Below are 23873 nucleotides of genomic sequence, written 5' to 3' on the forward strand. Positions count from 1 at the left end.
CTGTTTTTTTTGGTAGTTTATTGGAGATAAAAAGTATCATGGATTTTCCTACCCAGTCTGGCTTTGAACTATCATCTTTAGATCTCAGGCTCCTGAGTAGCTAGGATTACAAGCATGAGCCACAGGCCCCTGCTGGATTTATTGATTTCAATAAATTGTGGATCATAGACCACTATGAGAAATATCTAAAATGCATCATCAGAATAAATTCTGCTTTACCTGGCTCCTGCTTCCCTCCTCTGTCTGTACTTGCTGAGCTCCTCCTGTGCTAGGCATTTGTGTGGACTGGAATGCAGCACACAGTTGGGCTACATATGGTCTTGAGGGACCTAAAAAGCAACAGCCAGCCATCGCAGTTCTTTCCTCTGCTTTATCTAATTCAGTAAGACTCCAGCCAAATTATTTGGGATTTCTTATTTCATAGTCCCATTTATTTTCTGCTTGGTGACAGAGGATTTGCTATATATAAACATCTACTTTTAGTGTCTCCCTCTACCTCACCTGTCTCTCTCTCTTTCTGTCTCTCTGTTTCTGTCTCTGTCTCTCTCTGTCTCTGTCTCTGTCTCTGTCTCTGTCTGTCTGTCTCTGTCTTTGTCTGACTGTCTGTCTGTCTGTCTCTCTCTCTTTCTCTCTCTGAGCATACACAGATAGAGGTTTATATTTCAGATGATGGTCTCAGCATAATCCTGGCAGGATACAGGGAAAGACAGAAACATCAAGCCTTACCCACTGTCCACTTCCATTTCCTTTGTGGAGTAAAAGCCTGATGAGTGGTGTGATCCCACAGCCCCATGGTTTATCCTCCCCAGTGTGATGGAGTCCCTTTGCATTTGCCAGAGCAGTCTGATCAGTCAGCAAGGAGAAACTGCTTCTTACTTCTCCCAGATGGTGTCCCATGGGCCATGATTATAGACCAGCTGAAAATACCCTACTTCACCAGCACTGTCTAATACCATTCTTCTATGATTGCTAATAGTCTCTTCTCATCAGATGAACTAGGATGTAGAGCAGTTTCCAGCAGAAGAAAACAGCCTGGCCAAGAATGCAGATGAACTGGGTTCTAGATTGAGCCCTAACATTTGGTCTCCATTGCAGTCAGGGATAGAGACTATGCAGAGCTTTGCCTCTTAGAAAAGGATGATATAGCTGGGTATCCTGACTACATTGGGAGCCTGTGCAAATTACTGAAACTCATAAAGGAAGTCTCTATTTTTAGAATTATTACTTAACCAACTTTTTTCTTTTTCTTTTTTTCTTTTAGTTTCTAAGTGTAAGAGGTGTGGGCTGTCACTTGGAGAAATTCCTACATCATTCTGCATTGCTTTGGCAGGCAAATTTTTACTTGAGAACTTAGCTCTCAACTTGGTTCTCAGAACCAGTTTGCCACTTATGCTTGAAACAGGTGCAGGTGTTGTTCTGAGGCTTTGTTTTGTTTTGTTTCAAAAGAAAACACATTTAAACAAACTTAGGGGCCTTTGCCTGGAGGATTAGTCAGGGCAAGTGCCATCCTGTATGTATTTTCTACCCCACCCACTTCCCTTAATCCAAGAAACAGTTTCTAATCCATCAGATAAAGAACTGACCAGAGATGCAGAAGCAAAAGATAAGAGTCTAGAAAGGAGACCAAGGACTAGAGGGACAGTAGCAAGAAAATGGGGGGAGGGGAAAGGTGGAGAAAAAAAAAGTTGGGAGAGAACATAGCCACAGATTAAAGACAGCTTTGGCAAAAATTGCTTTTTTCCCCTTTATATTTACTCTTTTTTTTCCAAGTACAAGTAAGATATGCTGAAATTGTGCTTGTAAGGTATGTTTTCTGTCGTTCTTATTTCTGAAACTGAGATGATAGGGAAACAAGATTTTAGACAGGGATGGTGATCATTAAATTCAGAGGGATAGGAAAGTACTCTGATTTGCCATGCTTACATTCTTTTATCTTTTATTTTTTATATCTTTATCTTTTATCTTCAGTCTGAAGCCATTGCCAAGAACAGTGTTAATTTGCTGAGAAGGGGGTGTGGAAGTCAAACGGATCCTCAGTTATTATGATTGCTATTATTGTGTGTTTACAGAGTGCTGCTGTTCTGCTCCAAGGTGTTTAGGATTAGGGGAAATGTAGGAGGAGGTCTGTGGCTCCGTGCTTGTCATCCGTGTGCTGTAACAACCACTTAGAAAATCCTCTGTGATTAATGACAAAATGAATGAAATCATTGAGGGAGCGCATAGATAGTACAATATGTATTGAGTGGGCAAATGTTAAGTGAAAGGGAAAAACGCAAAACGTCATACCGTCTGTACAAGGATTTTCCTGTAGCAGTTGCATTGCAGTAAAATTGCTTGGATGAAGATGCATTCCACTGAGAGGTAGGAAAAGATTTTTAGGGGAATAAAGCAAGATTTTACTTAAAAGTAAACTTGGAGGTACTCTCGTTTTCAATTTTTGCAGTGTTATTTGAAGTGGTAACACGCAAGTCTCTTCATCCTCACAGAGAAGCTAGGAAATGTCTTAGCTGTGAGGTGCTTGTATAGTCTGAAAATGTGATTGCATGCATGTATTCCTATTTTATGACTTGGATAATCTGATAATCAATTTGCTTTGTCAATGCTTCCTGGATTAGAATTCCACTGTTTGGTCCCTATCCTAGGTAAGACATTGTTTGCAAATTGTGCTACTTGTGAGATGTTGCAGTGGTTGCTAAGGCATTTAAGGTACTGATGAAAGTAAAATGGTTGTCATGGTGACTGATAAAAATAAATGTTAAAAATGCCTTGGGTTCTTTCTTTTCCAGTCTACTAAAGAAAATTGAGCGGGAAACATGGAGAGAGAGTGGCGTTTCATTAATTGCCACTGTAACTCGGCTAATGGAGAGGTTGTTAGATTACAGGTAAGCCAAGTCCCACAAATTCCTAATCTGCTGCACTTCAGTTAGAAACCAAATAGAATATAGTCCACATTCCACTTGAGTTAGTCCACGAATTGTTTGTCAGCCTCTGGACTTCTAATTAACTAGTTGAGTTTTTACTTGGAGCTTTATTTGTGTTTTGTTCTTTTTACTTTTTTTTTTTGATAGACCCTTCAAATTTAAAGTCTTGGTGTGTTGAGAGAGCACTGAGTTCCTGACAGTCCCTTCAAAAAAAAAAAAAGTAAATTTTGTTGTTGTCAAACTCTCCCACAAGAAAATCTTCTGCGGTTGTTGCACTTTAGGTTGAAGATAATAGACTTGATCCATTTTGGAGTGAGAGCAATGTAATAGAGAATTCTCTATCACCTTGCTGTTCTTGGTTTTAAAAGAGGGTTGGATGAATAAGCAAGCATACGGATGACTCTCTTCATCCCCATTACCCGGTTAGGATGTGGGTGATATGCATTCACTCCACTTGCCCCCAGAACCCCCGTCCATAGAGAGGAAACACATTGTTGATGTGTGTGCCAGTGAAAGTCTCCCCAGAAAGTGCTGCTCAGGAGTTTCTGACTCCCCAGCCTTTTAGAGCTAACACTTACAAATTGCTTCTGGTCTCAACAGCATTCCTCCATATCTGCAATGAACAAACTGTTTTCTCCCCTAGGAGGGAAATTCTACATTCTGACTATGGCTTTTTTGTTTGTTTGTTTCCTTTTGTTTTTAGGGACTGCATGAAAATGGGAGAGGTAGATGGCAAAAAGATTGGCTGCACAGTTAGCCTTCTGGTTAGTACCTGTTCCCCCTGTCCTCCGTTTACCCTAACCTTTGTTTTTCAAAAAATTATGATTGGTTGGTTGTTTTTAAATCTGCCACATGCTTGCTTTCTTTCTTGTTTTTTTTCTGGATGTTTCTTAGAAGAGTTTAGAAATGTTTTTAAAAGAAACGCAGCTTCAGGTTGAATGAGAGCCCAGAAAATCTTCAGCTCTGAACATTGCAGAACGTACTGTCACGTTTGGGCAGCTGTAGCCCAGAACTCCATGGGACCATGAGTCCCACCAAACTTTTCCTGTTACCTTGCCTCCCCCGCTTCAGAGTTCTGTGGCTCTTCCAGGAACACACATGGTATTCGCAGACAGAAGTCCTTTGGCTCCACTGACAAGTTCTCTGTCCCTCCCCTTTTCCTTTTGCACAGGACTATAATCATTCTACATTTTAATAAACAGTAATGGTATTTGTTTTTGTGAACCAGTGACATTTTTCTGTTTAACGCACTAATTTTCACTCTCTTACCTCTTTGCAAATCAAATTCATCATAGCACTATTGTTACCAATTCGCATTATAACCAGGATGACCATATAATTTATCACCGTGCCAGGAGAATAAAATTAAATATCATGTAAGAAAACTGTCTAAACCAGAATTATCCAACATTTATATAAAATGACATCCACCTAATTTTTCAGATTAGAATGGCATTCTTACCAAAGGAAAAAAAACAGCAAAAAGAATCATACATTTAGGGATTTATATTTCACATTTTAATGTAGAGTAAAAAAATGAATTAGACAATTTCTTTAAATCAGATTTGTAACAGAAAAACAGTGCCTGTTTCCAGTTCTGACTTTGTGACTGTCCTGGCTTCTTTTTCATACATCTGTCATCCGTCAGGATGGATGAATCCTCACCATGCAGTCTAAGCCCTTGTCCTTGTTCTCATTCTTAGTCTGGTCATGTGAATCCTTCACATGCTGCCTTGTCCTCTCTGCCCCATGCTTTAATTCAGTCTTGTCATTGCTCATTGATTTCAGGCTTTCTGCTTTGTTTGTTGGTTCTTCTCTTAATCCTTCTTCAAAGCTTACTGTCTCTTTTTTTTTTCTTTTTCTTTTTTTTTTTTTGGTGTGTGGATTTACAGGCACATGCATGTGCACATATGCACACAAGTACTGCTGGGACTAAAGCCAGGCCTTGCACACACTAGGCAAGCCCTCTACTACTTGAACTGTTCCCTTAAATCTGCATATTTATTTTAGATTTTGTGCCAGTGATGAGGCTTAAACTCAAGGTCTCACACACAGCTTTTTTGCTCATAGCTGATGCTCTACTATTTGAGTCATGCCTCTAGTCCTAGATACTATTTTCTTTTTACAGTACTGAGGTTTAAACTCAAGGCTTGTGCTTGCTACATAGGTACTCTACCACTTGAGCTTCTTCACCAGCCCCTTATTTTGTTTTTGAAATTGAATCTCACTGCTGCCGTTGGCCAGCCTAGTCTCAAACTCTGTCTGTCCTCCTGTCTCTCCAGGTATCTGGTATTATAGGACTGCACCACCACACCTGACTCAAAACTTTCACTTTCCTGGAACTGTCATTTTATTTCTCTAGGTTTTTTGCTATACTGTTTTATATTTCTTGAGTGCATGCCTCTTATCCTCCTTTTCCACACCCACATCTTCTTTCTCATTTTGGTTTAATTATTACATCTCCACCTCCAGTATCAATCCTTAAAAATAGAGCTGAGCATCTTCAATCAGGCTGATCTTGTTCATATTTTATGCATTTTCTTGTATAGCTTTCGTCATTAGACCCAATAGTGACCTCTTCAGGCCAGCAGCCTAAACTCACCCCATCAGCTTATGCACCTTCTCTCTTTTAGCAGTAGCTAAAACTTGAATGCAGTCGATTCTTCTGTGCAGTCTCCCTTCATGTTTCCCCCACTTCCTGCTTCCTAAGTCTTTCATCACAATCAAGAATCTTAGCCTGAATTGTTTGTTTATTTGTTTGTTTACTACATCTTTGCTTTCATGAAAGTATTTGGGGAGAACAGCTCTGTAAACTTTAGTTTGCATCCTTAACCCTGGCTGTACCCCAACTCCAGGCAGAAAGGCTCAGAAACACCCTCAAAGTAAAACCTTTATCTTTTTCCACAGAGATCTTCTTCCACTGTTCTCACTTTATTTCCCAGGTACTTTCTATTTGGAGGTAAACAGGTCTTAAGGCACTTTTCTAGGTTCATTTCTTCAACTGGTATAAAAGAAGAGACCATTTCCTTGGGTGAAAGGCTTTATACATTGCCCTAAATGCATTTTCTCTCTAATAGAAATAAGCTAGAGTTGATAAAATCAGTGGCCCCCATCCCTAATCACTAGAGACAAGAATATATACTGGTAACTATGCAATGACCAAGAATAGTCCTTGTAGACATGTTAACATTTCAAAAGCTGTTTTGATTTCAAGCCAGCATAAGAATACTTATTAAGGGACCAGACACATCACTTAGAAGCTAATCTTCTTAGCTCCTACTCCATATGGAAAGTACTTAATGTTTTCTAGCAGCAATATGGTTCTCTTCAACTATTCACTTCCTCTGAGATCAGTTCCAGATCCTCTTCAAGAGACCTCTGGCTTTCCTTCTAAGATTAGAGCTAAACACTAGTGTTAAAATGGTAAGAATGCATAATATTTCACATAACTAATACTAGGAAATGTAATTTTTTTTGTTCTTTGTGTCACAAGTTTTGCCTGACATAAGTGATTCTTATCTGCTGACTGGAGAGAGTCTTGTGGCTTTGGTGGGGGGGGAGAGCTATTCATTTATAGAGTAATCACTTATTTTTGTTCTCTTACCAGAAAACTATTAGAACAAATCATCCTTTAATAATGTAAAAACCTGCTGTGGTGTTGTTAGACTATGTTTATGGTACAACAATTCTTGCTAATTAAAATGATTTTGGTTATAATGAGAGAGATTTGAATAGCATTATTTACTTAGCTTTTTAAAGAATGCCAAAATCTACAGGATACAAAAGAAAAGGAGGGGAACAATGATATGAATTGGGAAAAATTATTTTTATTATCTTTAAATAATTGCACAAAAGGGTTACTATACAGCATGTCAGGTTATAAGTACAGTGCATGTAATCAATATCATCCCTTTCTTCGTTTTCCCTAATCCTTCCCATCCCCACTTATTCCCTCAACTGGGGCAAAAATACTTTTATGTTTTCAAATTAATGTAAGTGTCTCCAAATTAGAAGAATCCTCAGGCTGAAAAATGGACACCAGTTAGATAATGGGAAGATATATTGTCGAAGGTCATCAAGTTTCAAGTCCAAGAACAATTTAAACAGCCACATTGGCTAGTTGGTCCACTATTAAAGCCTTGTCTAACTAATCAACTTTAGTAACATAGAATTTCTGGCTCTCTCTCCTTCTGTCCCCGTGCGCCTCCCCTCCTCCCCCCACCCCGCTTAAAAATCTACTAGTCCTCCAAGTCAGCAGTTTTATTCTTCCTTCTAGTCATTACTCATTTTCCTTCATCTACATACAGAGTAGCTTCATCAAAACAACAATGATCAAAGTAGCAGTTGAAGTGTAGTAAGTAGGGATTTCACTATGTATATGATCTGCTCACTGAAAGTAGCCTAGTTGGATCATATTTCCAGCATCATACTTTTGCTGGAATCTTGTTCCATTTCCATTTATTCCAGTGTTTCCTAAATTCAGTGAGGGCTGATGTACTTCATAGTGTAAGTGAAGGAACAGATGTGGATGCTTGTAAAGTAGGCCTTTAAAATGCTAATGTTGATAACCATGTAAGGAAAAGTTTTTGATAGCAATTGTTACAATAACTTAGAGAAGTTTAGTAAGACCTAGACTCCTAGACTTTTTCTTTTTCCTTCCTTCCTTCCTTTCTTTCTTTCTTTCTTTCTTTCTTTCTTTCTTTCTTTCTTTCTTTCTTTCTTTCTTTCTTTCTTTCTTTCCTTCTTTCTTTCTTCCTTCCTTCCTTCCTTTCACTCTGTGTGTGTGTGTGTGTGTGTGTGTGTGTGTGTGTGTGTGTATGTGTAGGTCATGGGCTTGAACTCAGGGCATGGGCATTGTCTCTGAGCTTCTTTTGCTCAAGGCTAGCATTCTACCACTTGAGCCTTAGCACTACTTCTCACTCTTTCTGAGTAGTTTATTGGAGATAAGAGTCTCACACAGACTTTCCTGCCTGAGCTGTCTTTGAACCGTGGTCCTCAGATCTCAGCTTCCTGATTATCTCAGTTTATAGACATGACCTGGATTTAACTATACATATATATATGTATATGTATACATATATATGATATAAATTGGAAACATTTAAATACTAACACAAGTAAGAAATGCATAATTATACCTTAATTATATAAAGAATTTTCATTTATTTTACATTATCTTTCACATCCTAAGAGATCATGTATGTGCTCATGTGCACACACACACACACACACACACACACACACACACACACACACGTATGACTGCTTCATTTTATGACCTCTCCCTTTCCCTTAGCTTACTTGCTCACATCTGGCACCCCACTACTTGAACCACACCTCCAGTCCACCATTTTGCGACTGGGCAAAAAAGATCAAACTGTAATACTCTAGATCTCAGTTTCCTGTCTACCTAGGATTACAGGCATTTGCCATTAACACTTCACCAAGACCTTTTTATAAGGGTAAATATATATTTGAAATGTAAAACAAAAGAAACTGTCCTTTGAGTTTCAGTCAGCATATTGAATGAACAGTTAATCTGTTACATATTTTTTGTTGGCAAGTGTGCCACAGTGCCACTTTCAGCTTTTTCTGCTTATGTGGTGCTCAGGAATTGACTCAGGGCCTTATGAATGTAAGGCAAGCACTCTACCATTGAGCCACCTGCCCAGCCCTGTTAAATATTTTTTTAACTGTATAGGCTATACCATTGACTATGAAAGTTAACAAAAAATAATTCAAAGTAGCACACGTACACACACATACACACAAACACACAGCCTAGCATCTTGGTGTATGCCTATGATACCAGCACTCAGAAGTTAGAGGCAGGAAGTTGATGACTTTCAGAAAGCCAGGTGCATAGTGTGACCCTCCCCTGCCCCCCCCCCAAAAAAAAGAGGAAAAAAGAAAGGAAAAAGAGATCAGTATCAGCAGTTATAATCCAAGATGCCCACTTATTCAGTAATTTCTAGAGAATTGTTAAGTCTGTACTCAGTGGGAAATGTCACTGAGCCTCCTTATTTTAGTTATAAAAAGGTATTCATGTGGAACAATGCTTTATGTCCCTTGGCTCAACAAAATAAAAGGAAAATATTCATAGACCCAACTATTTTGTAATTTGTTGTTTATTTTTACATTTTTTTACAGAATTTCTATAAAACTGAACTGAACAAGGAAGAGATGTATATACGCTACATCCACAAACTCTATGATCTACATCTCAAGGCGCAGAACTTTACAGGTAATTCTGTCCTCAGCTGAGACTGGGGGAAGGGGGATATATATGGAAGTTATTAACCATGGTATCTCCTCTGTTTTATGTAGTTAGTTCTGAGATTGAAGTATTTCTGCTTTTTAAAACAAATCTATTTTTATTTGCACCTTAGTAAGTACTCCAATTTTTTATTCTATTACTTTGCATAATTTTTTATAGAGGATGCCTTTGGGATTACAAAAATGCACACCTAACTTTTTATAGTCTTAGCTAGTTATTTACTTCAAGTTCAGTATGGGAATTTTACAACCATGTACATCCCACTGTCCTTCCCTTTGTGTTGCCCTGTATCCCATATTGCCACTTCTACCCATATTGAAAATGATCAAACAATGGCATCATTTTTGCTTTCATCATTCATGCTGATCTTAAAGAATTTAAAAATACTTTATTGTGTTTACTCAGATATTGGCCACTTTGGTTACTCATTCTCCATTTGTGATGTTTTCCTTTTCTATCTTTTTCTTTCTGCCCAAAGAGCATGATTTAGTAATTCTCTTAGAGCAAACCCAGTGATGAAGAATTCTGCTTTTCTGTCACCTAAGAATGTCTTTCTTGTACCTTTGTATTAGTTAGCTTTAGGTTACTGTAACAGCATGGCTGTTGTTATTTTGGGCCCCTAATTTTAGAGATTACAGTCCATAATTGATTAGTCATGTTGCTTTGGGGCCTGTGTTAAGGCAGCCACGTGATGGCAGGGAGTTCTTAGTAAAGTAGAACCATTCATGCCATGGCCAGGACACATGAGAAAGGAAAAGGAGAGGTTCCCACAATTTCCTTTGAGCAGCCTCAAGTGGCCTGAAACTTTCCACCAGCCCCATCTCTGCAAGTTCCTACCGCTTCCCAATACTACCAAAGTGGGGCCTACACCTTTAACACATGAGCTTTAGGGAGCTGTTCCAGATATAAATATGGCATACTATCATCCCCAAAATGTATTTTCCAAATACAAGATTTTAAGTGAATAGTTCTTCTGTTTTGGTACTTGAAAATTTTTGTTCCATTGTCTTCTGTCCTCTGTTTCTGATGAGAAATATGTAATCCTATGCATTAATCTATTGTAGAATGTGTCTGTTTTCTGGTTGCCTTCAAGAATGTATCATTGGGGCCAGGCACCAGTGGCTCATGCCTATAATCTTTGTTACTCAGAAGGCTAAGACCTGAGAATCATGATTTAAAGCCAGCCTGGGCTGGAAAGTCTGTGAGACTCTTTAATTCTCAAATGCCTACTAAAACAAAACAAAACAAACAACAAAAAAAAAAAAAACTGGAAGTGGAGCTACTGTGGCTCAAGTGGTTGAGCGTTAGCTTTGAGCAAAAAAAAGGCTCAGGGACAGTGTCCAGGCCTTGTGTTCAAGCCCCAGGACTGATACAAAGAAAAAAAGAATGTATCTTTGATTTTCAGTGGATTGATTATTGTATGTATGGACATTGTTTTCTTTCCTCCAAGTTTAACCTGTTTGGGCTTGCAAAAGTTTAACCTTGTTTGGGTTTCTCAATATGATTTCCACCCTAGGCCTTCTCTTTTGGGACTACAATGGCATGTATAATTAGTCTTTTTTTAATTTTTAATACCGGCTAATACTTGGAAATTGTTTTGTTATTCTTAATAGTTGTAATATTTGTCTTATAGGTTCCTGAGGTTCTGTTCATTTTCTCTCCAGCTTTCTTCTATTATTCAGACTGGATAATTTTTACTGATTCATATTTTTAAGTCCATTGGTTGTCTTCTGTCATCTCTAGTAAATCAGTAAAATTTTTGTTTTTGTTATTAAATCACCCACTTCTAAATTTCCCATTTGGTTAATTTCTTTTTATAGCTTCAATTTCATTGCAAAGACTTTCTATCCTTTCAGTCATTAAAAAGTATTCACATCTACTACATGGAACCTGGTTATAATAGCTACTTCATAGAAGCCTGTGTTGACAGTTCCAATGTGTGAGTCATCTTTGGGTTGGCATCTGTGAATTGCCTTTTCCTTTTGAGAGTTATTTAGCTTCCTAGTTTTTTGAATGTCAAGTAATTTTGGATTACATCCTGGACCTGTTGAGTATTATGTTACCAGTTTCTGGATCTGTTAACAAATCTAGAGAATTGTTGGCTGACGATTTTAACAATAAACCCAGTTAGGTTCAGACCTCAAGTCCTGCACCACCTTCTAAAGGTTACGATTCTACTGTCAGTTTGGTTTGAAAGCCAAGGCTCAATCTTCTCCATGCTTTGATAGGCGCCCTGCAAATGGTCTGCTGAGGCCCATGTAGAGAAAGAAGAGCCTTCAGGAGTGACTGCTACCAATGCCATTTCTCTCACTGCCACCACTGATCTGTGCCTGGGATCCGCTCAGGGAGAAACCAGAGGAGAAAATAACTACCCCATAGGAGCCCTCTATCCACTTTCCTGACTAGAAGAGCTTTTATTAGGTCTCTTCTGTCTTGTTTCCATTTGCAGTTCCAGGTGATAGAAAACTTTTAAGACCAGAGATAAATAAGGCAAAAAAATTAAAAACAAACAACTTAATACTTTATTCTCTAAGTGTTGGTTTTCCTATTTTGTCATCTTTATTTTTTGGCTTCCTCCAGTATTCGCCTTGTATAGTCTGTCAAGAGTATTTAATTGTAATCACTGGAAAGATAGAGTGGAATGTATTTACTCCATTCCAACCAGAGCCCGTTCATTGGCTTTAGGAATTATGAATCATAGGCTTTTGTCACACTATTCTTCCAGGGAAATTATTTCTGTAATGGCTCCCAGAATTTAAATCTGCCTGTAGCTATGGCTCCACAGCCTCAGTCTCATCACTGTTTGCTCAGGGTGGAGACTGGGATACTGTCCCTGAGCCTAGCTTTTCCTAACTTCCATCAAGTAGTTGCTCCTGAGAATCTACAGAATCTCATATTTTATTTCCTAAAAAGTCTCTCAAAAACATTTCCTTTTATCGTTTCCACTTTTACTGCCTCAGTGACCTTCATTGTCTTTTGCCTGAACTCCCTCCTGTTACCTGTAATTCTTAGAGCAGGGGTCAGCAAACTACAACCTTCAGACCAGCCACTTGCTTCTTAATGAAAGTCTTATTAGAACTCAGCTGTGCTGGCTCGCTCATGTATTATCTGTGGGTACCTCTGTGCTATGGGGGGAAAAAATAAGTGGTTGAGATCAGCCTGAAATAACTACAGTCTTACAATGAACCTAGTTATATAATGTCTGGCCCTTAAGAAAAAGTTCCCAATTCCTTCTCCAGATAAAACTATATTGTCAGTTTATTCTACAAAGTGAAGTTTTAATTCTTCACTGAAAGTCTATCATATTTGCACCAATATGTGTTTCTTCAACATCACTTCCCACATACCTTCTTTCCATCCTTCAGGACCTATTCCTGTACAGCTTTTCCTTGAACTCTTCCCCTATCCTGCTATCCTCTTCTTTTTCTTTTCCTCACAGCTGTACAGCTAAAACCCTTCATCTTTAACATGCGCTGAAGTGACCTTTCCATCTCTTTTTCCTCATTAGATTTTCTCTGATTTCCATTAAAGCACTTAGCAATACATCAGTTTATTATTAGCTATATTTTATATAAGATATATGTGTATGTGCACTATGCATGCATATGTGTGTAGGTAGACAAATAGATAATTTCCAGTAAAAGAGTAAGTTTCTGAGGAGAGAAATAATGTTTTCTAGTCCTCAGTTTCCTAGTCATAATTTTTTGAAATAGTGCCTAGAAATGTGAGAGCTAAATATCAATCGTGAATTCAGACATTAAGTAAATGTTCACACCAGTTTTCCTTCAAGATGGATAAATCCTAAATCAGTAAGGAAACAACCTCTACTAGGCTTGTTTCATTTTAAAGACCATAAAATAAGAAATGAGAGAGGAACCAAGGACAAGCTATGCCAAATATGGAACAGATATATTTTGATCCTCTGAAACAAAGTCCAGATTTATCTGATAGTTTAGAAATAGATCTCTTTATTTACTCAGCATACAGTTTTGTGTCCCCAAAATCGTATTAAGTTGCTTTTTCTTATGACATTTGCTTCCTCTCCCACGTCCTCATTTGTGTCTGCGTGTGTCCTGGAAAAAAGTGAAATTTGGGGGAAAACTTTTCTATCATTTGAAATGAGTCAACCCTTTTCCAGCCTTCTGTAATACTGTCTCCCATTCTTCATCCATCTCCACTCTCCTCTTTTCTTTTTTTCCATGAATGTCTTCACTACATACTGATCAAACTAATGCAATGATTTATGTGTAAAACTATACACTTTTTAAAAGGTCTCCCAGAAATCTTTCTTCTACATATATAGAAGAATAAGCAAAAAGTAGTACAATGAACATTTCTAACATTAATTTGCTGAAGATCAGTATCACAGCTCATTGTGTGTTTGCTTTCATTTAATAAAATCTTTCCACAGACTCATCTACATAAACCACATCTCCCAGATATATCCTCATGTTTCCAAATTACATTCTGACGTGGTTGTTATTTGTCTTCATACCTCTCCCCTGCCACCATTTAGTTATTTGTCAGCTTCTTCTGACGACCTGCCAGACTCCCAAGGGCATCTCACTCATACCTGCCATCCCAGCCATCCCTGGGCCTTCCTTCCAAGGGCAAGGCATTATTGGAAAATCATTATTTGGAACTGGAAACCTTTATTGCTCTTTCTTTTAAAAAATGGTTATGAAATATGCACTGAAACAACATCTTAACCATATTAAAGTATAATTTGTTGTATAACCCTTACCACCATCTACCTCCAGAACTTGTTCATCTTCCCAAACTGAAAACTGCCTCTTCCCCCTGGTCTGGCAGCCACCATCATCCTCTGTATGCAAATCTGACTTTCATGATCCTTTAAATTACTCCTATGAGGAGTGAGGGGAAGGGCATTGCTTTGTCTTCTTAATCCTGTGAAATGACCAGTTAATCTCTAGATTCCTTTGAGTGCACAGTTGCCTAGGCGAGACACAAAAGAAATTCAAGAGGCATGATGAGAACTTACTTGAGTTACTTGGCAGCTAAGGGAGAAAGGCTTGAAGAAACAAGCTGGGGAGGCAGCTAGGAATCTGCATGGGGTGTGAGGGAAGCAGAGGACGGGAAGAAAGTGTTTAGCTACCCAGGAGGCTGAGATCTGAGGATCACAATTCAAAGCCAGCCCGGGCAGGAAAGTCCATGAGACTCTTATCTCCAATAAACCACCAGAAAACCAGAAGTGGCACTGTGGCTCAAGTGGTAGAGCGCTAGCCTTGAGCTGAAGAGCTGAGGGACAATGCCCAAGCCCAGAGTTCAAGCCCCATGACCGACAAAAACAAACAGAAGAAAGTGTGTAGGAGAGAGCAAAGACACACAGGAGGTTTTCTTAGGTGATCAACATTGATTACAAAGATAGGTAGGAAATTAAACAGGAGGATTTCATCTTAGATGTTTGAGAAAGCTAGAAGGCTGTTCAAAATATGGCACACCTCTGATGATCTGTTTATTGTAATTCTTGGAGAATTTTCCATGGTGGCCTCCATTATGGGGCTTTAGCTGTTTCCTCATTTATCAGGTAGCTGACACTTTTATCACAAAATATCTCTGTTCCTCTGACATTCAGGCCCCACAAGGAAGTGCAACCAAAGGCATCCCCATCTCTGTGGGCCCAGCTGTGTGTGGATCAGTGTGCATCTAACTCATTTCCTTAATAGTTGATGGTGGAACCCCGGGACTCTAAGAGCTGGAACTACTGAGAACTCTTTCTTGGGAGGGCAGGGGACTGGTATTGGGGCTTGAACTCAGGCTCTCATGCTCTTGCTTGCCTTTTTCAATAAACATGGAATTCTACCACTTGGGCCACACCTCCACATTTTTTGCTGGATAATTTGATATGAGACTCCTAGATTCATGTGGCTCTAATCCTTCATGTAGATTCAATCATATCTCAGCCTCCTAAATAGGTAGAAATCACAGGCATGAGACCCTGTACCCAACTTCTTAAAAACAACTTCACCTACTTCTTACCTAAACCAGGTAGAAGGAGAATTATATAATGAGCAATTCTTTCTCTCTTAGGAAGCCTAAATTTATTGTTTTGGCTACTGAGAGTTATTGACTGGTTTTGATCAGGAAAATAACATGACTATTTGCATCAAACGAAGAGTCCATTGGTAATAGAGTGCAAATAAAAGGAGAGACATAAGAGACTGCTGGTTGGTTAGGAAAACATTGGAAAAAATTATCAAAGCCAGGTGATTGTTGGAGCTTACCGAAGGTAATTATTAAGAGACTAAAAAGGCTAGAAACCTTGTCTCATGGGACTTCTATACTTATTAGACAAGATCAAAGTGATAGGTAGTCTGGTCTTTCTTATTTCACTATTTTATATGTGGTGATGGCCGAATGATAGTATTTGAACTGAACACAGTACTTTCGAACTTTATATGTAGTTGGCCTTAAGACAGATAAATGAAGATTTGCTGTGTGTTAAGAGCGAATCTTGCATCTTTTAAGAGGCATATGGTGTTATATTTACATGGATTTTAATAACTTAAGGGTTGGTCCATTTTCTTCAGTTTAGAGAATGAGTTGACAATAACATGGTTAATGGAAAAAAATTAACAGTCCTTCATCAAGGGCAGTGAATTTTGGTTTCTGTTCTTGATCTGTCCATCCATATTTATTTGGAGAATGTCAAGTAGTCTATGAAATTTCACTGTCTGATCTGTTAACTAAACTAAATTCCTAAGCCACCATTTATTTCTCCTTGTCTGTATACAGAATATCAACCTGTTGCTTATTTCTGTATGAAATCCAGCTACACCGAGCATGTAACGATTTCAGTAGCCTTGCTGAACTCTGTGAGAGAATCTTCTCCCACAGCCCACATGCTTGCACATCCTCCTCTCATTTTCCTCCCCATTCTTCCACGCACAGACTCCTCATCCAGTCCCTCCATCATCTCATCCCTAGGCTAGGAGAAGACTGTTTCTTTTTTCTTTTCTTTTTTGTTTTCATTTTTGTTTTTGTATGGGAAAGAGGACAGGATTTGTTTTTGGTTTTTTCACTGCTCTTCTCTGGCCTCTTTGGCCCTCACAAATTCTGACTGTATTGTGCATGACATCTCCTTCCCCAATACCAGTTGAAAAATAGCCCTTTATGCACTGAAGAATCTAGGTGCTGTTAATTTTTGTTTTCTAAGTATATCCGATTCAATGTCTCATAGTCCCTGAGGAGCTCGCTTATGGATTTTTCTAACAAAGGCATGCCCCCCACACACTTATCATTGAGCCAGATACAATAAGATATCCTTGAGCATGTGTCTTAGACCCTTAAGAAATGGAGAGTATGGGGGGGGATTTCTTTTTAAATGCTAAGAACTAAAAGGTTAAACATAGATCTCTATAATTACATCACAGAGAAATCGCTATTCACTAGCCTGTTCTTGCATAGATTCTGGACATTGTTTATACAATGTAACAAAATTTGGGATATAATGTGTTCTCCAGTTTAGCTAAACATTGGTCCCATTTAAAGAGAGGTGGTTTGAGGTCCTATCTGAAAATCCCTGTCTTCACTTTGACTTGCAGAGGCTGCGTACACCCTCCTGCTGTATGATGAGCTGCTGGAATGGTCTGACCGGCCGCTCAGGGAGTTCCTGACCTACCCTATGCAAACGGAATGGCAGCGCAAGGAGCACTTGCACCTCACCATCATTCAGAACTTTGATAGAGGCAAAGTAAGTGCTCCTGCTCTGGATATCTTCTGTGATAACTAAATTGATATCCCTTTCCTTTTATTTCTACTGTATAATGGCTACCACCTCAAGCAAGATTCCTCATGCTAATATACATTGGAAACACCCAAGAGCTATTGAAATGCAGAGTCCAAGGCCATGGCCCTAGCCATTCTAATTAAGTAGGCCTGACATGGGGCTGGGGAATCTAAGTTGTGACAAGTACTAGGAGATTCCATGCATTGGACCTCTGCACCAGCCTTTTGTGAACACTGATCTTGACTGATAGTCAGACTGATATATACCAAAATATGGAGAGTAGGTGGCTAATATAAGAGAAAGAAATTTCTTTCTCATGGTTGGGGTTGCTGAGAAGTTCAAGGTGAAGTTCTCAGCAAATTCAGTGTAGCTTGTTCCCTCACATGGTAGAAGGGCTACCTGGCTCTCACTCCTCTTTATAAAGGCACTAGAGCCATTCATGGGGTACCACCTCTTGACCCAGTCACCTTCCAAAAGCCCTTCTCCATAACACCATCACCTTGGGAGTTAGAATTTCAACATACGAATGTAGAAGAACACAGAGACCATAGCACTCAGCTATTTTATTCTCAGAAAAACCTTCACTCACCAAATTAGCATGCATTCTGCCCCATTCAACATGTTTTAAGGTAAAATAAAGGTGGCTGGGTTTCTTAAAGAAGTTTATGGCTTGCTTCATATACTTATAGATGCGTGAGGTGATCAAAAATCCTAGCTGGCTCACTGCAGTTTCATACATCACTCTACTTCACTTCTGCCTGCTTTGCTGTTCTCTGAAGAGCAAGTGAACCTGACCACCACTTTTAATTTGATTTGAACCCTTGGATGCTTTGGTGGAATGTCTTAAATTTTAATGTCTCTTCCTAATCACAAAGGTTAAACAGAAAAAAATGAAATCTAACCAGTGACTATCATTCTTTTACAAAATGTCATGGGATGTGCCTGAAATTTGATAAATGGAAGCTGCTTCTTTTATATCCTCATTATTTAACTAACTACGTATAACATTATGTTACCAGCAAAAGAAGTGCCTTTTTGCCCTTCTGCTGTAAACTTTCCACATGTATAACAAGCTGTTACAAAGTCTCAAATATTGGCCCATTTCAGGAGTTTTGTGCTAGATCAAGGGTACATCCATGATTTTGAGGACATATGGCTCACTACCTATCTCTCTAAAGCCTACAACCTACAAATAGCTTTTACAATTTTAAATGGGTGAAAAGAAATGAGACAGTAATATTGTGTGGATATGGATATTTGTATCCATAAATTCTGAGTAGAATATAGCCGGAGTCATTCATGCCTACACCTGCTTCCGTGCTGTAACAGATGGATGAATTGTTCTCACAAACATTCTGTGACCCTCAAAGGCAAATATTTTGACTATCTGACCTTTTGCAGGAAAATTTTGTTGATAGCTAGGCTGGATCAAAGAACGTTTGCATTTTTTTCTGAGAGCAACCAGCTGGTCTAAGGCAGGGTCTAATGACCCAAACAATTGTCAAGTGCAAGTTATCCCAGTGAGGGCTCTGAAGCACCCAGCATGAATAACTGAGTCTTAGGGTCAGTGATAATTCCCTTTCAGCACTGAAAGCTTAGGAGTATCCATCTATGCAGCCATTGTGCGACTGCAGTTATTTTCAAGGTGATGATACTGAAATAACACTGGAAAATACTGTTTCTGCACCATATGCTAATGACTTGTCACTAACAATGATTTCCAACTTTCCAGATATTTTTTTTAATAATGTACGCAACAATTGCACAGTGTTTTCACATTTAAACTTTCAGTGATTCTATCTACAAGCTATGATGTAAAGATAATCTGTTTGCCCTGAATGCAGTTAATATGCTGACCTTTGGGTGGAAGTAAGTGAATCTGGTAGATGGTTACATTTCTCTCATTCTTCTGTTCAGTGCTGGGAGAATGGTATCATCCTGTGCCGGAAGATTGCAGAGCAGTACGAGAGTTACTATGACTACAGAAACCTGAGCAAGATGAGGGTAAGGTACCGAGGTGCATTCTAATCAGGCTCTAGTGTCTCTTTTGATGAAATTGATGGCCTGGTTTTGTGAAATCAACTTGTGATCATCTTGATATGCTTTGCAGAAACCTTTTTTAAGATAAGTGTTTGTGTTTTTTTTTCTGAAGCATACTCAGTTATTTATACAGAAAAATAACAAATTGATCTGTGTAATGCTTTTGATTAATATACAAAAGGGGAACCCTTGATGTGTTTCTAAAATATCTGAAACACACAGAATCAATATTTTTTAAGTTTATTGTGGAAAATCTCCATGCAGGTTGAAGAGTTTCCCAATTGTACACAAATCTCTGTGACAATAGACCATAATCCGCAAAGCAGATTAGTAAAAATGGCTAGCTGGCTCACTTCAAAATAAATTAGGGCCAAATTCTGTGTCAACTCAATTTAGCTTCAGATATATGTTCTTGCTAAATCAAAACTGAGGTTTTTAGTACCTAAAAGCTTAAGGAGTTTAACATTCTCTGTTCCTCAGTCAGTTGTTTTGTATCCTCTCACTTTAGGTTCCGAGAACTGCTTGTCTACCCAGTCCTTATTATTCTTTAGTAGCATGAATATTTTGTGCCTTGTTGCAATATACAGGTCATTACGTATGCTGTGTTTGTTCTGAGTTTCTAAAACAGGATCATCTGGAACCAGATGCCAGTGGCTTACACCTGTAATCCTAGCTATTCAGGAGTCTGAGATCTGAGAATCATAGCTCAAAGCCTGCCCAAGGCAGGAAAGTCTAGGAGACTACTGTTTAAAGTTTACCAGTAAAAAGGAAGGAGCAGAGCTATGGCTAACTGTTATGACAGCCTTGAGCAAAAAAGAAACTTAAGGGACAGTGCCACGGCCCTGAGTTCAAGCCCCAGTATGGGCACAAACAGTAAAAAGGCAAGATCATCAGCTCTCACACACTACAAAACAAAACAAAATTTATGATGGTGACTAATTCTGAGGTAGTCATTGAAGAGATAATATAAACCTTTAACACCTTGCAGAATTCCTGACACCACAGTCCTTTATTTACCTGGAGGAAATGCTCTGTACTTTGGCATAGAGCTTCATGTCAGCAGTTCATTGATACTTCCTCTAAAATGAAAACCAAAGAGAGAAATCTTGTTTTAACTTCAATTCGTCATGCTGACTCTGGCAGGCACTGCAGCTTTATATAAAAATGTGGCCTGTCATCTCTTGGCATCCTGTCTCTGCACAGAAGCGAGGTTACAGTGTTTACCCATGAGAGCCCTTGGGTGCCATAGTCACTAACATTTTTATAAACCCAAAGCAATACACTTCAAACCAACTGTTCTTTGGGGTGCTGTTACTGGGGATAGGGGGAAGCTCCAAGTGCAATATTAGTCTTTCTCAGGAAACCCTGAGGAGGATAATCCCATCAAATGTATGCATTGTCAGAGACATGCTTAATTGCTTCCAGCCCAGACAGCACTTGGCTCTCTGGGCTCCTCGGGTTCAGTTTGTTAGTTTACCCTTTTTCCACCTACTTGAGGGTACACCTTCCAACTGCTTTAAAAGGTAAAGCCTTTCAAAGGTAAATCCACAGGGTAAATATACCTGGCACAAGAATTCTCCAGAAAGTGTTTGCTTCTAATCATTCATGATAATTTCTATTTAACTAGGAAGAAAATACTCCTTCTATAGGCTATAGGCCTGATTTACTTTAATAATACCATGTAACAATACCCTGTGCACAGCCTGTGAGCAGAGCAGAGCAGAGAGGAGTTGTTACAACAGAGACGGAATGGACCACATAGCTTGCCAAGCCTAAAATACTTGCTCTCTAGACATTTATAGAAAAACGTTGCCAAGTTAAAGAACACATTTTTTTTTGGTCTTATTTCTTTCTCTTTTCTGAATTGTAATGATCACTTTCCTATAGAAGAACTATCTTCTCTAATTAGTTGTCCTATTGGGGATGACAGTTGAGATGGAATATTTTGAACTTCTCTGGTGCTTCCATAGATGATGGAGGCCTCTTTGTATGACAAGATCATGGACCAGCAGCGCCTGGAACCCGAGTTCTTCAGAGTTGGATTTTATGGGAAAAAGTTTCCATTTTTTTTAAGAGTAAGTAAATATACCAGTTAATTTGTTTGCATCCTATACAGATTTCTCATAAAAAGAATGCTAAGAACTTTTTGATGTCTTGTAATGAATAGCAAGGAAGATAATGGCATGATGGGATTTGGGGAATTGGGGTTTTTTTTTGTTTGTTTTGTTTTTGTTTTTGTTTTTTGTTGCTAGTCCTGGGATTTGAACTCAAGGCCTGGACACTGTTTCTGAGCTTCTTTTGCTCAAGGATAGCACTCTACCACTTGAGCCACAGCATCACTTCCAGCTTTTTCTGTGTATGTGAAACTGAGGAATCAAACCCAGGGCTTTAATGCGTGCTAGGTGAACACTCTACCACTAAGCCACATTCCCAGCCCATGATGGGATTTTTTTTAACCTTATTGTTTACAAGCATCACATTAATATTAATCTAGAGCCATTCATTTTGAATAATTTCCCAAGAGATAAGGCAATCTATTCCTTTCTAAGTGTATATTGTAAGTAAGCTTGGGTGATTATAGTTTGTCTTCTATGATATTCACTCTTCTGTTCAGTCTGCAATTTCCTTTAGAGAAAAGGGGGAGGGGGAGTTCTTTGGGGATATAACATCCCTGTGAGAAACAGTGCAGTTTCACATTGTGTGGAAATTGTACCTGCAGAACTATGTGAAGAGTGTTGTTTTGCCTTTTTGCTGACTTTGTGAAAAGGTAAATGTCATCCAGCACAAAAGATCCAGTTTATTGCTAATATAAACTTTTGACAAAGAGAAATTTCCAGACATTTTAATGTGACTACTAGGTAATGAAATAATCAACTCCATTCTTTCAGTTTTTCACCTATGACCAAGTACTGTTTTATGTGGCTGAGTATTTATAGAAGACTTGATCATAGCATACAAAAGTGTTCAATAATGCTTGTCATTAAAAAGTAATGTTAAAATATTGGTTAACAATGTTGTCAGACACTTTGTATTCATATACTGTTTTGTAGAATGGGAACTTCTTTGTACAACTACTTAAAGATAATAAAAACCTTTAAAAAAAAAAAAAGATTGGTTAACAGAGGAAATTTTCATCTCACATACTTAACGAGAAATACCCTGGATAACTGATGCATTTGAGTCAGTTTGTTATAACTTTAAATCCCAATGTATAAATATTTTAGTATTTGGGTTAACCCAAAACCTTTCTTAACTGTCAGTACATACGCATATAGACAGAATGAAAGAGAAATGACATTTATTGTCCATTTAGTCATCATTCATTTTGCTGGGCACATCAGAATACAGAATCAAAGGTACATTTATTTGCACTAGACGTGTCACTTTTCTGTAGAAAATGTTAAGCACACAGCCATCTGAAGTCCTGATTTCTAGGTATAGTCTACATAACTGTTTTTTATGAAAGTATTCTGATTCATTTTGTGGCATGAGAAACTGAAGCATTTTCTATGGCCTTTTCTCCAGTTGTCTGCAGCTACAAACCTGCCCTGAGTCTACCAATTGTTTCATTTTTGTTTGTGTAGATAGATAGATAGATGTGTGCATATATTTTTTACTTACAATTGTTTCTTTTTTTAGTTTTTATTTTTAATTTACTTTTGTTGAGTTAATTGGTTTGATTTGTCTCTGTGCTGATATTGAGCTTGAACTCTAGGCCTCACGCTTTCACTTGGTTTTTTTGCTGATGGCTGGTAATCTACCACTTGAGCCACCTTTCCCCTTTGGCTTTTTGCTGGTTAACTGAAGGTGAGAGGCTCTTGGGTCATTTGGGGCTGGCTACTACCCAAGAGCCTCAAATCTCAGCCTCGTGAGTAGCTATATTAAAGGCACGAGCTACCTGTGCCTACCCTGTTTGATTTAGTTTGGTGATAGGATCTTGTTGTGTATCCCAGGCTGGCCTTGAACTCGTGATCTTTCTCCCTCTATCTTTTGTATGTGCCATCACACCTACCTTCTAGTTTTTTCTGAGTCCCTTACTGCAGTCTTGTAGCTCTTCCTTTGGTTGTTTTATGTAATGAGAAGAACCATGGAGAGCTGAAAAATGCTGAAAACCTTGGGCTTTCGCCTTTTCAAGCCATAAACTGTTCTCTCCATTTCTTCAAGACCTTTGGAGCATGAGACCTCACAACCTTTCTTAGTGTTAGCAGCTCCTGGTTTGGCCCTAACTGACCAGGCCATATGCAGGATAGCCAAAGCTCAGGCCTTAGACACCTGTGTTTAAAGCTAGTATACATGGACATGAAGCCTTTGAACTTTGGTTTCTGGTTATACTGTAGAGTGGGAATGGGTGGCAACTTATCAAGCTTGCACAGATTAATTAAGATCAACTCAGACTGCACAGTTGATTAGTGCAAAACAGTAGAAGTTTCCAGATTGAGCTGTCAGAAAGACGTCCATGTAACCAGCTTGTTAAAATACTTTTGGAAAATCTGCCCATCTTTCTAGCTCTCTGGCTGGATTCAACAATGACCTTCAGCCTTCTGACATGAATGAAAGAATCCTGGCCTACAGAATATTTATCCTAAACCTAAAACAGTCAAAAATATGTCCAATATTTGGCAAGGCCCTAAAACTCTTTAAGAGATGGCTCCAGCCATATAAATGGGTTCCTGGTTATCAGAAACCAAGCTGAGCTGGTTCTTCTAGCCTCCAAAGGTGCAGGTACAGATGAGTTCACCCTTTTTCTCATGGAAGGCTCTCGTCAGCAAAAGAGGTGAGGCTGACCTTGGGAGCTTTTTAAGAATAACTCAGTGAAGTACATTTTTAATTCTTACATGTACTTTCTTGTCTTCCAAATGGTAACATTTATTTATAAATTAGACAT

The 23873-nt window shown here is 38.7% G+C and overlaps 1 protein-coding gene across 1 annotated transcript in view; it reads left to right on the forward strand.

The window, feature by feature from the left end:
* The window catches only part of Dock4 (dedicator of cytokinesis 4), a 421543-nt gene that overhangs the window by 364313 nt on the left and 33357 nt on the right, over positions 1 to 23873 (forward strand). Inside the window, exons 33-38 of the mRNA XM_013024050.1 lie at positions 2787 to 2882; positions 3625 to 3685; positions 9072 to 9165; positions 16764 to 16912; positions 18866 to 18952; positions 20959 to 21063. Of these exons, the coding sequence (XP_012879504.1) occupies positions 2787 to 2882; positions 3625 to 3685; positions 9072 to 9165; positions 16764 to 16912; positions 18866 to 18952; positions 20959 to 21063 (592 nt within the window). The remainder of the gene's footprint in view (positions 1 to 2786; positions 2883 to 3624; positions 3686 to 9071; positions 9166 to 16763; positions 16913 to 18865; positions 18953 to 20958; positions 21064 to 23873) is intronic.

Source organism: Dipodomys ordii, unplaced genomic scaffold, assembly GCF_000151885.1.
Source record: "Dipodomys ordii isolate 6190 unplaced genomic scaffold, Dord_2.0 Scaffold72, whole genome shotgun sequence".
In the NCBI taxonomy this organism is placed as follows: domain Eukaryota; kingdom Metazoa; phylum Chordata; class Mammalia; order Rodentia; family Heteromyidae; genus Dipodomys; species Dipodomys ordii.